The 12,396-nt window shown below is 50.0% G+C and overlaps 1 protein-coding gene across 1 annotated transcript in view; it reads right to left on the reverse strand.

The window, feature by feature from the left end:
* Window positions 1-3,364, reverse strand: part of LOC117885289 (zinc finger protein 239-like) — a 30,653-nt gene extending 27,289 nt beyond the window's left edge. Inside the window, exons 1-2 of the mRNA XM_034786583.1 lie at window positions 3,307-3,364; window positions 1,279-2,416 (exon numbers count right to left, since the gene is read on the reverse strand). Coding sequence (XP_034642474.1) covers window positions 1,279-2,282 — 1,004 coding nt within the window. The 5' untranslated portion in view covers window positions 2,283-2,416; window positions 3,307-3,364. The remainder of the gene's footprint in view (window positions 1-1,278; window positions 2,417-3,306) is intronic.
* Window positions 3,365-12,396: the final 9,032 nt, after the last annotated feature.

The raw sequence follows: 12,396 nt of genomic DNA on the forward strand, positions 1-12,396 counted from the left end.
TCCTCAGAATCTGTAGAATGTTATCTCAGTTCTGTTAAAGATGATCTCTCGGCCATATTTAACATGAAATAACTTGATTTGACTGTGGTCATTATGGTATTTCCAAGTTTTCCCAATGCAATGGTTTCACTAACCAAAGACAACAATACTTTAATAGTACACTTGATTTGGCCAAAGGACAGAAATTAGAATCTCTCTCCACCAACAAATTTTCTATTCTGAAAAGTTTAATTTAAAATATATATATTACTCTTTCAGCTTTGATACAAAATGATGTTTTGGAAGTTCAAAGTTGTTCAAATTAACCTGAATTACAGATTCTCCCCACTTGCCTTATTTATTTTCTGAAAATGATGGAAAAAAAGCTGATCTCCAACACCACACAGTAAGCCCTGCCACTCTTCAAACATATCTCACTCAAGACACCAAGCAGTGCTTGGATGCTGAGCAGAACTTCCCTTTTCCTTGGGAAAGTAAGACAAAACAGTCTCAAGGCTATTTTCTAGATATTTACAGTGCTTTAGAAACAAATTGCACTTCACAGGTTAAAATTCCATTAATCTTGCCCTACCCAATTTCTGGTACCAGTGTAAGCAAAAAGTTGGGACTCCATTTTGTGCAGGAATGTCACTTACTTTAATCTTCACCCAGGGGATCTCAATTTACTTCTTGCATTCAAAGACTCATCCCACTTTTTTTTTTTTTTTTTAAACAATCCCTATAAAATTGAACATTTTGGCTGAATGGTAACCCTTACGACTCTAGCTTAGAAGAGGCATCCTACCTATCTAAAACAAAATAGCTAAGGATGAACTTTGTGAAACTGTATTGTAACCATGTAACATTTTGAACACAACACTGATTGTATGGAGCATTGGGAGACTTATTGGAGAGATGATGGTATGACAAAGAAAAGTGTTTGCATTGCACCTTTAGGATGCAGAATTCCATTTCAGAATGTTTTCTTGAACAACACTTGTGTGACACGGGGTTTTTATTTGATAGAAATTAACCAAGCCCCTCTCTCCCCCATTTGGGGTGGGGGCACGGGGAACCACACCCAATTTTGGTTTTAGTGACTATTACTGCTCTCCATCTTGTTGCTGCTCTCTGTCAGGCTGATGATGTTGTTCTGGGTGGTCATCTTGGTGCTGCTGTTTCTGCTCCTGCCTTTTCTTTTCAGCCAGTGCTTTTGCCCTTGTAGTCATTGCTCTGGGCCTGATGTCACACCTCTCTTCATCCTGCTGATGCTTTTTACAATGTTTCTCAAATGTAGACATTTTGGCATAAGTCCGGTTGCAAACCATGCAATGATAGGGCCTCTCCCCACTGTGCGTTCTCATATGAAGTTGGAGATAAGAGGACCTAGAAAAAGTTCGGCTACAAACAGAACAGCGATGAGGCTCGCGGGCTTCATGTGTTTTTAAGTGCTGTTTGAGAGATGAGGCCTGCTTAAAGGCCTTACTGCATGTGGTACATTTGAAATTCCTCTCCCCAGACTCAAGGAGCTGATGCGACATGAGGTGAGCGGAGGAACGGAAGTTTTTCCCACACTTCTCACATTTGTAGGGCCTCTCACCAGTGTGAAGGCGGATGTGCAGAATCAGTCCTGCCTTCTGTGTGAAGGCCTTCTCGCACTGGGTGCATTTGAAAGGCCTCTCCCCTGTGTGAACCCGTCTGTGAGTCTTCAGGTGTGAGGCACGCCCAAAGTTCTTCCCACAGTCCTCACATTTGAAGGGCTTTTCCCCCGTGTGGATTGCTTTGTGCCTCACAAGGTGCGAGGACTGTAGGAAGAGCTTCCCACACACGTTGCACTTGTACTTCCTCTCGCCCGTGTGCGAGCGCAGATGCAGGGCCAGGTGGGAGGAGGAGATGAATTTCTTGCCGCAGAGCGGGCAGGTGTGGGGCCGCTCGCCAGTGTGAATGCGTTTGTGTAGTACCAGGCCAGAGGACAGGGCAAAGGTCTTCCCACACATGGGACACTTGTAAGGCTTCTCTCCTGTGTGAACACGCTGGTGCTTCACCAGAGCGGATGTCTGCGCAAAGGTCTTTCCACAGAGCTCGCAGCGATACGGTCGCTCCGCAGCGTGAGACATCTCATGAAGCTCCAGCTCCGTCAGCTGGGCAAAAGACCTGCCACATTCAGAGCATTTAAAGGGTTTGCTAATGAGAACTGATTTGCTGGGTGGATTGTTCGTTGATAAGTTACTAGTCACGGAGCTATTAATAACAGAGCTACTGGGCACCATTGTTGGTAATGAGAAACTTTGAGAATTCATCATTGTATCAGCTTGGCATGTAGCGTAACGTAACGATGGGGGGAAGGGTACTTAGTCACGGAGAATCATAACAATGGTCTCCTCAATTTAAAGAGGAACAAATTTCAGCATCAGGTACTCAGATGAACAGTTAACACCTGAAAGGGGAAAAAAGATGACAGAATGACATTCACCCTCACAATGCAATTTCACAAAACAATTTGATGTAAAGTGAGCCAATGCTAAGCGCTGTCATTGTCTCATGGTGTTTCTCCGCTTTCTGCTTGTGACCTACTGCGCCATGGTGTCTCACTCTCGTATGTTTGGGTTTGGTCCTTGTTTTAAATTAAGATGTCTCTGCCGCTGCCAAATCAAAAATGAGTCTGGGTAAAATTTTCAAAAATACCTACGCGATTCAAGTAGCCTAAGCCTGATCCTGAACAGTGACATAGGCACTTCGGAGCTGTCCTCACCCCCCTGTTGTTACCCGTTTCAGGAGCTGCCCAGTCACCACACCGCAGGAACAGAGGCCGTAGAGTTGATGACCCCCATGACATTTTCCGCTTCAGCCCCAGGGTAGTGGGGCTGGAGCTGTCAGCCAGCCAGCCAGCCGCGCCCCCTCCCCCCCCCGCTGCTGGGGGCGCCGAAGGGGAGCCCTGGAGCAGTGGCCGTGGGTGCTGGCCCCCTCCCCCCCCCAGGGCTCGGGCCCAGCCCCTCGTGTCCCTGTTACTTGTAGTAGGAGTCGGGGCAGGTCGGGGCAATAGACACACACTCACCCCAGCCCCGGACCCGCTCCTGGCTCTGACTAACAACAACCGGCACGAAATCTAGCCGCCTGGGGGCCAGGAGCGGCTCCAGCCTAGGCCCCGGGAGCGGGGCGGGGCCGGTCCCCGCCGCAGCCCCTGAGTGCGGGGGGGGGGCGGCTCCTGTTCCCGCCGCCCCCGGGGCGGACAGCGCGGGGCTCCCTGGCCAGGCAGCCGCGGTCCCCTCGCCCCGCGGCCCGGCGACGCTCGCCCCCCGCCCCGCGCGGCCCCAGAACCGCTATTACCCGGCAGCGGCAGCGGCAGCTTCCCAGACCCGCCTCCACGCCCCGGAAAAGCTCCCTGCGACCCGGAAACACACCGTCAGGCGCAGCAGCGGCCCGATACCGCGCATGCGCCCCTAGGGGGCGGCCGCTCTCCGCACTCACACGGCAGGCGGGGGAGGTGGGAGTCACTTAGCCCCGCCCCCCGGAAGTACCGAGCCCAGCGTTGCCTGGCGGACTGGAATTCGCGAGACACGCGCGGGGAGGGGGGAAGGAGTCAGGCTGTGCCCCGCCCCCTCCGAACGCGGCCGGGCAGGGGGGGCGGGGTTTCAGGCTACAGTAGCACGTAGGGGCCAAGGCAGAGCGCGCGCTGCGCACACAAGCAGCCGCACGGCCAGAGGCTCTGCGCCTGCGCGTGACGCTGCTCCCGCGCGCGACGCTGCTCCCGTCACCTAGGAAACGCCTCCAGGAAGCACGCGCCAGCCCAGCTGCTGCCGCCGCCTTCATGCCCCTGAATTCGGGGGGCGGCGGCGCGGAGCGCGCGGCGGGGCGGCGGCGGCCCGCAAAACACCGCCGGCCAGAGCCCCCCGGGGAGCGGGGGGGGGCGCTTAGGGGATAAGGAGCAGCTGCAGCCAGGCCCCAGCCTGAACCCCTCCCTCCGCCTGCCCCACCCCCACAGCCTGAGCCTCCCCTACTCTGCCCCGTGGCGGGAGGGGGCCTCCCATAACCCACCGGGACACCAGCGCCTGCCCCAACCCCCCCCACCGCTCATCCTGCCACCAGAGCCGGCTTTGCCCCACAAGCGCCCCTAGGCACAAATAGAGATGAACAGCGGCTCCCTGGGACAGCACGAGACGCCCTGCCATGCACAGCGCTCCCAGCCTGAACCCGGGCGCAGCCCACCCGCCCCAGGCCAGGCGCAAGGGCAGGTCTGGACCTCTCCCCACAGCGAGCGGGACCCAGGTGGCTGCCACACTCCGGCTCTGCCTGAGCAAGTGCACGGGGTGCCAGCCATGCCCCTCCCTCTTTCCCCCCAGCACGGGGCCGAGGCAGCCGGGCGGCCCAGACTGGGACGGGCCCAACACGTTCAGCAGCTGCCCTGCCTCCCATGGCCCCTGACTCATACTCACCCTGCTCCAGCCCCACTGCTGGGAGGCCCCCAACCCACATGGGACGTGGATGTATTAACTTTAACCCACTTTTAGCCACCTCTAGAACACCCGTGTCCCTAGGCATCTGCTTAATTGGAAATCTGGCCCTGCCTGCCACACCGCCCCATAGCCTGCCCGAACCCCACCACCTCACCCTGCCAGGCCACCTCCTGCCACGCCGCCTTGTCGCCTGCCGTAACCCTGCCATGCTGCCCCGTAGCCTGCCGTAACCGTGACACACAACCTTCCTTAACTCCCCATGAAAGCCTCTGCCATGCAACCTGCCATAACCGTACCACACCACTCAGCCACACTGGCCCGGAGCCTGCCGTAACCTCACCGAGTAACCACCTACTATGCTACCTGACATAACCCCAGCATGCTGCCCCGTAGCCTGCCGTAACCCCATCAAGTCACCTTGCCACACTGCCCTGTAGCCTGCTATACAACTGCCACATAACTTCCTGCCATGCAACCCATAGAATCATAGAATAGTAGTGTTGGAAGAGATCTCAGGAGGTCATCTACTCCAACCCCTTGCTCAAAGCAGGACCAAACATAACCCCTGCATGCAAGCTGCCATAACCCTGGCACAGTCTGCCATAACCCCACCATCTCACCCACTGCCATGCAATTTGCTGTAACCCCACCACGTAAACCCCTGCCACATAACCTGCCAAAACCCTGCTATGCCACCTCATAGCCTGCCATAGCCCTGCCACATAACCCCCTGCCACGTAACCTGCTGTAATCCCATTACATCACCCTGCCATGCAGGCTCATGGTCTGCCAGAATCCCACCATGTCACCTGGCCACACAACCTGCCCTAACCCACCACGTAATCTGCTGCAATCCCCACCTTGTCACCCTACCACACAGCCCTCCCTAACCTATCTTGTAAGCATGCCTTGTCACCCTGCCACACTATGTCACCCACTAGCCTGCTGTATCCGCACCATGTAACCCCCTACCATGTAACCTGCCATAACACTGCCACAGCACCTAGTCACACACCCTTCCATAAACCTGCCTGGTAGCCTGCTGTAACCCAGCCATGTCACCCCAGCATGCATAAAACCCACCATGTAACCTGCCACACACCTTGCTCTAATCCTGCCATGGTGCCCTGTAGCCTGCAATAACCCTCTCATGCTACCTGCTGTAACCCACCACGTCACTTAGTCACCCACCTTTCCCCATTGTAACCTTGCCACAGTGCCCCATTGCCTGCAATCTGTCACGCAGCCGCCGCATCCTACAGTAAACAGAGGAGGGTTTTTGTGTGGCTGCAGCTGATCCACTCCCCACCTATGGACGTGTTCTCCCATCGTTCCAGCCGTATCCACTCTGGTGCTGGGGGGGAGGGAGGGTAGTTGTAGCGCTCAGGAGGCTGGGTTTGTCACAGCCCTGACCCACGGAGTAGAAAGGTCAAGCTAACATTTAAGTGTGGTCCAGGCCAGAGTCCTGCTATTAACAGACTGATCTTTGCTGTGTGGAGACCGAGCAGAGCCACCAGTGCTAATGACACTAATTTGCATTGCAGGACACTATAGGTGAGCACTTGAAGCGAATTGCATTTAGTCATAAAAGGGATGGTCTAGGTTGACTTAGTCATGCCTCAGTACAGGGGGATGGACTAGATGACATCTCAAGGTCCCTTCCAGTCCTGCCTTAAATCTGTGATGTACAAATGAAAGCGTTTGCTTTGGATCAAGCCAGTTTCAAACGTGGCAGGATAAGCTGTAGATTACATAATATTTATACTCTTAATTATGCATTTTAATTACTAAAAAGGGATGCTGTTCTTAATTTACAAGCATACATATACACACACACACACTCTCTCTCTCTGATGGAAAGTTCCCATAATTTCAAAGACAGTGGAATGTGCAAACATTAGAAACCAGTGTGCCATTGGAGCCTTTATACATTACTAGTCATATATGGGATACATCCTCTAATTTACTATAAACGAATGTAGTTTTTGCTGTGCCTAAATCTGGAGGAAATCCACATGTGCATAGCTGAATGCAGCAATCATGGAAAAGCAGCAGAACATTGTCTGAGTACAGCTCACGATGGTCTGTTAAAGAGAAATGGCAACATGCAGTATGACCATTTTTAAAAGTTTGCACCACTTACAGACCACTTCATGTTTAAAACAAAAATACCAGTGTCCAGTCATCACAGCTAAACAATTCTGTACACTCTGGCATCATGCTGGAATAATTTGCTACTCAACTGTTCTTCCACCATTGCTGCCACTCCATAAGCAAACAATTGTATTTTTGACCATTTTACTGATAAATTGAATACTGTATTATAACTAACATTGATTATTGGCACTACCAGGTTTTTACTAGTGTCCACAGTCAAAAACATATCTGTTTCTGGGATAACTGCACCTCTGACTTGCTGGTCTCTTTGAGCACAACCTCCTCAGGTCCCAGGCCTCGACCTGTCACCTCTCTCCAGGTTGAATCCTGCAATTCTCCCATACTCAGCCCAGGCCTTGGGCTGTCTGTAGTCCCCTGGTGTTGTGATTACCTCCAGCAGGTCGGACTTAGTTCAGTCCCTGCAGTTCTGTTCCCTCCAGGAGCTCTGACTAGCAGTGACCAGACAGCCTTCTTAAAGCGATTCAATTGTTTACTTAGAACCAAAGAATTTTGGAGAAAGATGATTTTAGATCATTAAACAGCTTATACAGATGTCAAGCTTACCAGATACCCAAATACCCCATGAGAACCTGCTTCCATACAGAAATAAAACCCCCTCCAATCACACACTCCTAATTGTCGCCCACCACCCCCACACATCAAACAGTTACAACTCATATTTGATGGGGACCTGAAAGAAATCTTTCCTGAGCCCCCTCTTCTGGCCTTCAAACAACCCCCCAAACTCTCTCCAAGCTCATCATCAGAGGCAAGCTCCCAACAGACCAGGACACACCAACTCAAAGTGGCACCAGATGCAAAACCTGCAAACATATCTCTACTGCTCCAATGATCAACACTCCCTACAACACACCTTTCAAGATCCATGGATCCTACACATGCCTATCACAACATATGGTGTACCTCATATAGTTCACTAAATGCCCCAATAGCAACTATGTGGGTGAAACCAGACAATCACTATGCTCTTGAATGAACTCACACAGGAAAATGATAAAGGAAACACACCCTGTGGGTGAACACTTTTCACAAAGCGATCGTTCTCTATCCGACCTATGAGTCCTCATCCACAAAGGAAACCTGCACAGCACTTTCAAAAGACATGCCTGGTACTTAAATTCATCATTTTGCTAGACTCTAAAAATCATGGACTGAATAGAAATATGGTTTATTAAAACCATCTATAATCCACTACCACCACCCACCAGCTGCCTTTCCCCAGCCCCACCTTTCTTTCCCCCCTATGACTGGAAGGGTGTTAACGGGATACTTCATCTTGAGTGGTCCCTTGAAATGTGTTAGCTACTTATGCTAAACAATCTGTTCCACCTTGTACTTAGCTGTGACACGGAGTACGGAGCACGTTTCCCAGATATGAAGAAGAGCTCCGTGTAGCTTGAAAGCTTGTCTCTTTCACCAACAGAAGTTGGTCCAATATAAGATATTCCCTCACCCACCTTGTCATCTTCCACCTAGGCATACTGGGTAAGTCTAAACTTCCAACAAAAAAAACAAGACTTCTAGGGACTGGGTGGCATAATCTGTTCCCTTAACATTCAAAACCAGTTCAGCCTGTCTGCTTCAGGAATCATGTTTTTAGATCCTGCTCCATTTTTTGATAATCACCCTTCATAGGGTCTGTTAGGATATAGATATTTAGGCCTGTTTGTAAAGGCCTATACTTTAATTTACATGTATTTTTGTCGCTTGGCTAGTTGTGGAGCTGTAAAAGAAAGACTGAAAGTCACTGTGTCTGTATAAAGGCCTTTTTGTACTGTCACAGTTTGAGGCTCTGTTCTTAGGCTAAGAAAGGCCTTTGGCTGAGCGGTGGAGGCAGCCGTGGGCTGGGAGGTGAACAGTCACATCCTCACATTTTAAACTAGTTACATTGAGCTAAGGTGCTATTGGGCTGTTGGGAATACAATCCTGTCCTGATATTCCTATCTCCTCCAGAGAAGGAGAAGCCTGGAGGACGTGGAAGGAAACCTGGTGGAAGCATTCTGTCTGGCGGGAACTTACTTATTAATAGCTGGGATGTGAAGTCCTCGCTTTTTTTTGGTATGTTTGTTTGCATGGGCTCTGTTTGAGTCTGTGATTGTTTTTGTCTGCGGTATAATTAATTTTGTTGGGTGTGGACCAGTTGGTGGTGGAATATAATTGGTTGAATAACCATGTTACGGTATGTTGGGATTGGTTGGTTGAATTTTAGTAGAATCATTGGTTAAGGTGTAGCTAGACAGGACTCAAGTTTTGCTGTGGGGTCTGCGGTCAGTCAGGAAGTGGGGGGGGGATGGGAACGGGGAAGGGGGGGTGGGGGAATTGGAATCCTGTTTTGCTGGCGGCGGGGAATGGTAACAGAAACAGGGACGTAGGCGGGGTTCTGTGGTGTCGGAGCTGGGAGGGGGGACGCTGGAGTCATGCTTGCTGGGGGTTCACCCCAGTAGGCATCAAGTTGTTTGCATCTTTGGACTTCGGGGGGGGGTGTTGCTCTGTTCATGCGAGAGGGACTGGGGAGGTGAGAGGGTGAAGGAATGAGCCCCCTAACAGGGTCGAAGTCACTTTTTAACTCTTTACAACCCTTTGATTGTTTAACTCCCACCGTTGAGAAAACAAGGCTTGTAATTTTGTTGGAGAGAAGGATGTAGGATCCCTGAAGCGAAGATGTTTCCCCATTGTCGTTCAAGCTGGACAATTCTAATCTGTGAGTTGTCCTGCTGGCTCACCGTCCACTAACTTAAACCAATATAATCATATAATAAACATGTCACTAGCCTCATACAAGGAGAAGTTACTTACCGTGTACACTAGTAATTGGAGTTCTTCGAGATGCGTCCCCATGTGGGTGCTCCATGCCTGTGCACTCCTGATTGGAGATTTTTGTCAGCAGCTTCCGCATCTGTGCCCCAGGCACCCTTGTGCTCCAGCATGGGATTTCTAGGGGAATGGGGGTGACCCTGCGCCACTCTAGTTCCTTCTTAACCACAGAAGTCTGGCAAAAGACTGAGTCAGAGGGGAAGAAGATCTGGTAGTGGAGCACCCACAGAACACAAGTATCAAATAATTCCAGCTACTGCACAAAGTTAGTAACCTCTCCTCCTTTGAGTAGTGCTTCACGTGAGGAGATTCCTGAGCAGGGTGATGTATGGACTGTTGAATAGCATCACCAAAAGCTCTATCACCTCTGGAAGCAGGCACAAGAGCATAGTGCTGGGGAAACGTGTGCACCAAAGATCAAATGGCTGCCCTGCCTGAGATAGGCATATTTTTCAATAGGACTACGAAGATAGATTGAAGCCCTGGTGGAATGAGCAATCACTCTTGGGGTGGGGGAAGAGGGAGCGAACCCCTGAGGCTTCGTAACAGGTTAAGATGCATACTGCAACCCATTTGGACAATCTTTGGGTGGAAATCACTTGTCTTTTCATTTGCTCTGCAATTGAGATGAAAAGCCGTGATGAAGTCCTAAAGGGCCTATTCCTGTCTAGGTAAAGGTGAGGTCTCTTCTTACATCCAGTATATGGAGGCTTGTTTCCTCTCTCAAAGAGTGAGGCTCAGCTAATACACTGGTAGGTGAATCTCCTGATTAATCTGGAATTCTGAAGAAATTTTAAGTAGGACACAAAGCTGTGGATGTAGCATCACCTTATCACAACAAAACACTGTCACCCAACAAGGCTCCAAGTTCCCCTACCTTCTTGAAGTGATAGCTCTGAGGGAATGAGGTCTGAAGGGACAGATGAAGGAGGGAACAGTTCCAAATGGGGGTTTCCTTAGGGCATTGGTCCCATGGTGGAGCTGGTTCCTTGACAGGAGGGAAGAAATAAGAAGGCCCTTGATAATCCTCGTAGTGGCTGGGTGGGTGAAGACTGAAAACCTCTCACTGGGAGGAGCGAAAAGCTGTGATGGCAGCTAGGTGAACTTTAATGGAGCGCAGCGGTAAGCCTGTTTTTAAATTCAGCAAGTAATTGAGAATGTTGAGATTCAAGAGGAGGTATAGATTGGTTACATCACCAAGTCTAGGAGTGTTTCTGCACATAAGTTTTCCTTGCCACGGATTTACTATGAAGCAGTACTGTTTGTACTTCTGGGGAGCAATCTTGTTCTGTACCGGAGAGCCATCTAGTACCCACGCCTTGAGGTGAAGCACTAAGATTGGGGTCGGTGATGAATCCTGATTCCTGGGTGAGGAGCTTTGCTGCCAGGGGAAGGCAGAGAGACATGAACCAGCTCCAGGAAATACACCTGTCTCGGCCATGATGATGTTATGGGGATGGCTACTAATTTACCTGTTCGGCAGAATCATCTGCACTTCGCAGTGGATGGTGTTGCAAAGAGCTATTTGTGGATGATCCCACCTTCAGCTCCCACTTGTGGTTGATGGGGACATGCCTGCTGAGGGAGTTCGCTACTGAATTCTGCAGTCCTGGCGGATAAACTGCTGAGATGCAGCGTAACACACACCCATTCCATAGCTCTACTGACTTGGTGGGATCATGCTGCTCTGTTGTCCAACATTATTCTGACTGCATAGCCCCGATGCAGGGTAGCAAGCGCTGGACAGCATAACAAACCACTCCGAGTTCTAACATGTTGATATGAAGTATTACCTCCTGAGGCGTCCGTTTGGCTTGAGCTGTGAGGTTTTGGAAGTGTGCGTCCCACACTATCACCCCATCTGTAGTGATAGTCCCTGTGGCAGGAGGCTGCAAGAACGAAACTCCCATGCATACCTTTGTGGATCCTTCCACCAGTTTAGAGAATCGAGGACACACTCAAGATATGAACAACCACTTGGATAGACTGTGATGTGGTGTATAGATGGTTCTCAGCCAGGTTTGAAGACACTGTTCTGCTAAGTGTGTCACAAATTTACCTGCTGCCATATGGCCCAGAAGTTGCAGGCAGGCCCTTGCTGTGGTTTGTAGCCTCTGTTGTATTATTGAGATGAGGCTGGACATAGTGGCAAATCTGTCCTGGGGCAACTGTGTTCTGGCGGTGGAGGATCCCAGAGTGTACTTCCCCTGGGTGTGTGGGATGGAGGAGAGGGGTGACCCAATAAGTTCTAGTTCTTGCCAAAGAGTTTAGAATATCCAATCCCCATCTTCACATTGACATCAGGACACAGGAGTCCATGCTATCTCCATTGCTAAATAAAGACAGAATTTTTTTCAAGACTATTTCCCATACACTGGTTCCGTCTGCAGTACTTTTATATCAAGACAGACTGGGTTTGGAGTGTGAAAGACATTTTTCTGTCACCATGGGCAGTCAAAAATTCTCAAATTGAAGAGGTTTGAGGATCTGTCATACAGGCTCAGTATGAACAGATCTTTAATATTTTCCCTTAGCCATACTGCTCAAAATTGTCATCTCTTGGAATTCTCTCTATTTCCCTTTTTCCTCCTCGGTGACTTGGGAAATTAATGAATCTCTGATGTCTGTCATAGTTCAGAGTTCTGTAGTAAAAAGTTTGGGAAGGGACTATGGAACCTTTAATAATATATATTGCTACAGTCATATGCAGTGTGCAGCTGTATGCCTCTGGTGTGTGATCTCACCAGGACTCATCCACTACACAAGGTTGGGCTGGGACACTGCGTGCATGGAAAACCTATAAGGAAAGCGCCGTAAGAAGTGGTGGTATTGATTAAGTAGGTGACACTCTTCCCTTGAAACAAAATACTTCAGACCCCACGACAAGACTTCTTTCCCATGAGACTCTCACCACAGGTTTCAGCACATTCTGGTCTCAAGAGATTCTGGCCTCTACCCCTTCCCCTCCCAT

This window comes from Trachemys scripta, chromosome 11 (genome assembly GCF_013100865.1).
Source record: "Trachemys scripta elegans isolate TJP31775 chromosome 11, CAS_Tse_1.0, whole genome shotgun sequence".
Taxonomy (NCBI): Eukaryota; Metazoa; Chordata; order Testudines; family Emydidae; genus Trachemys; species Trachemys scripta.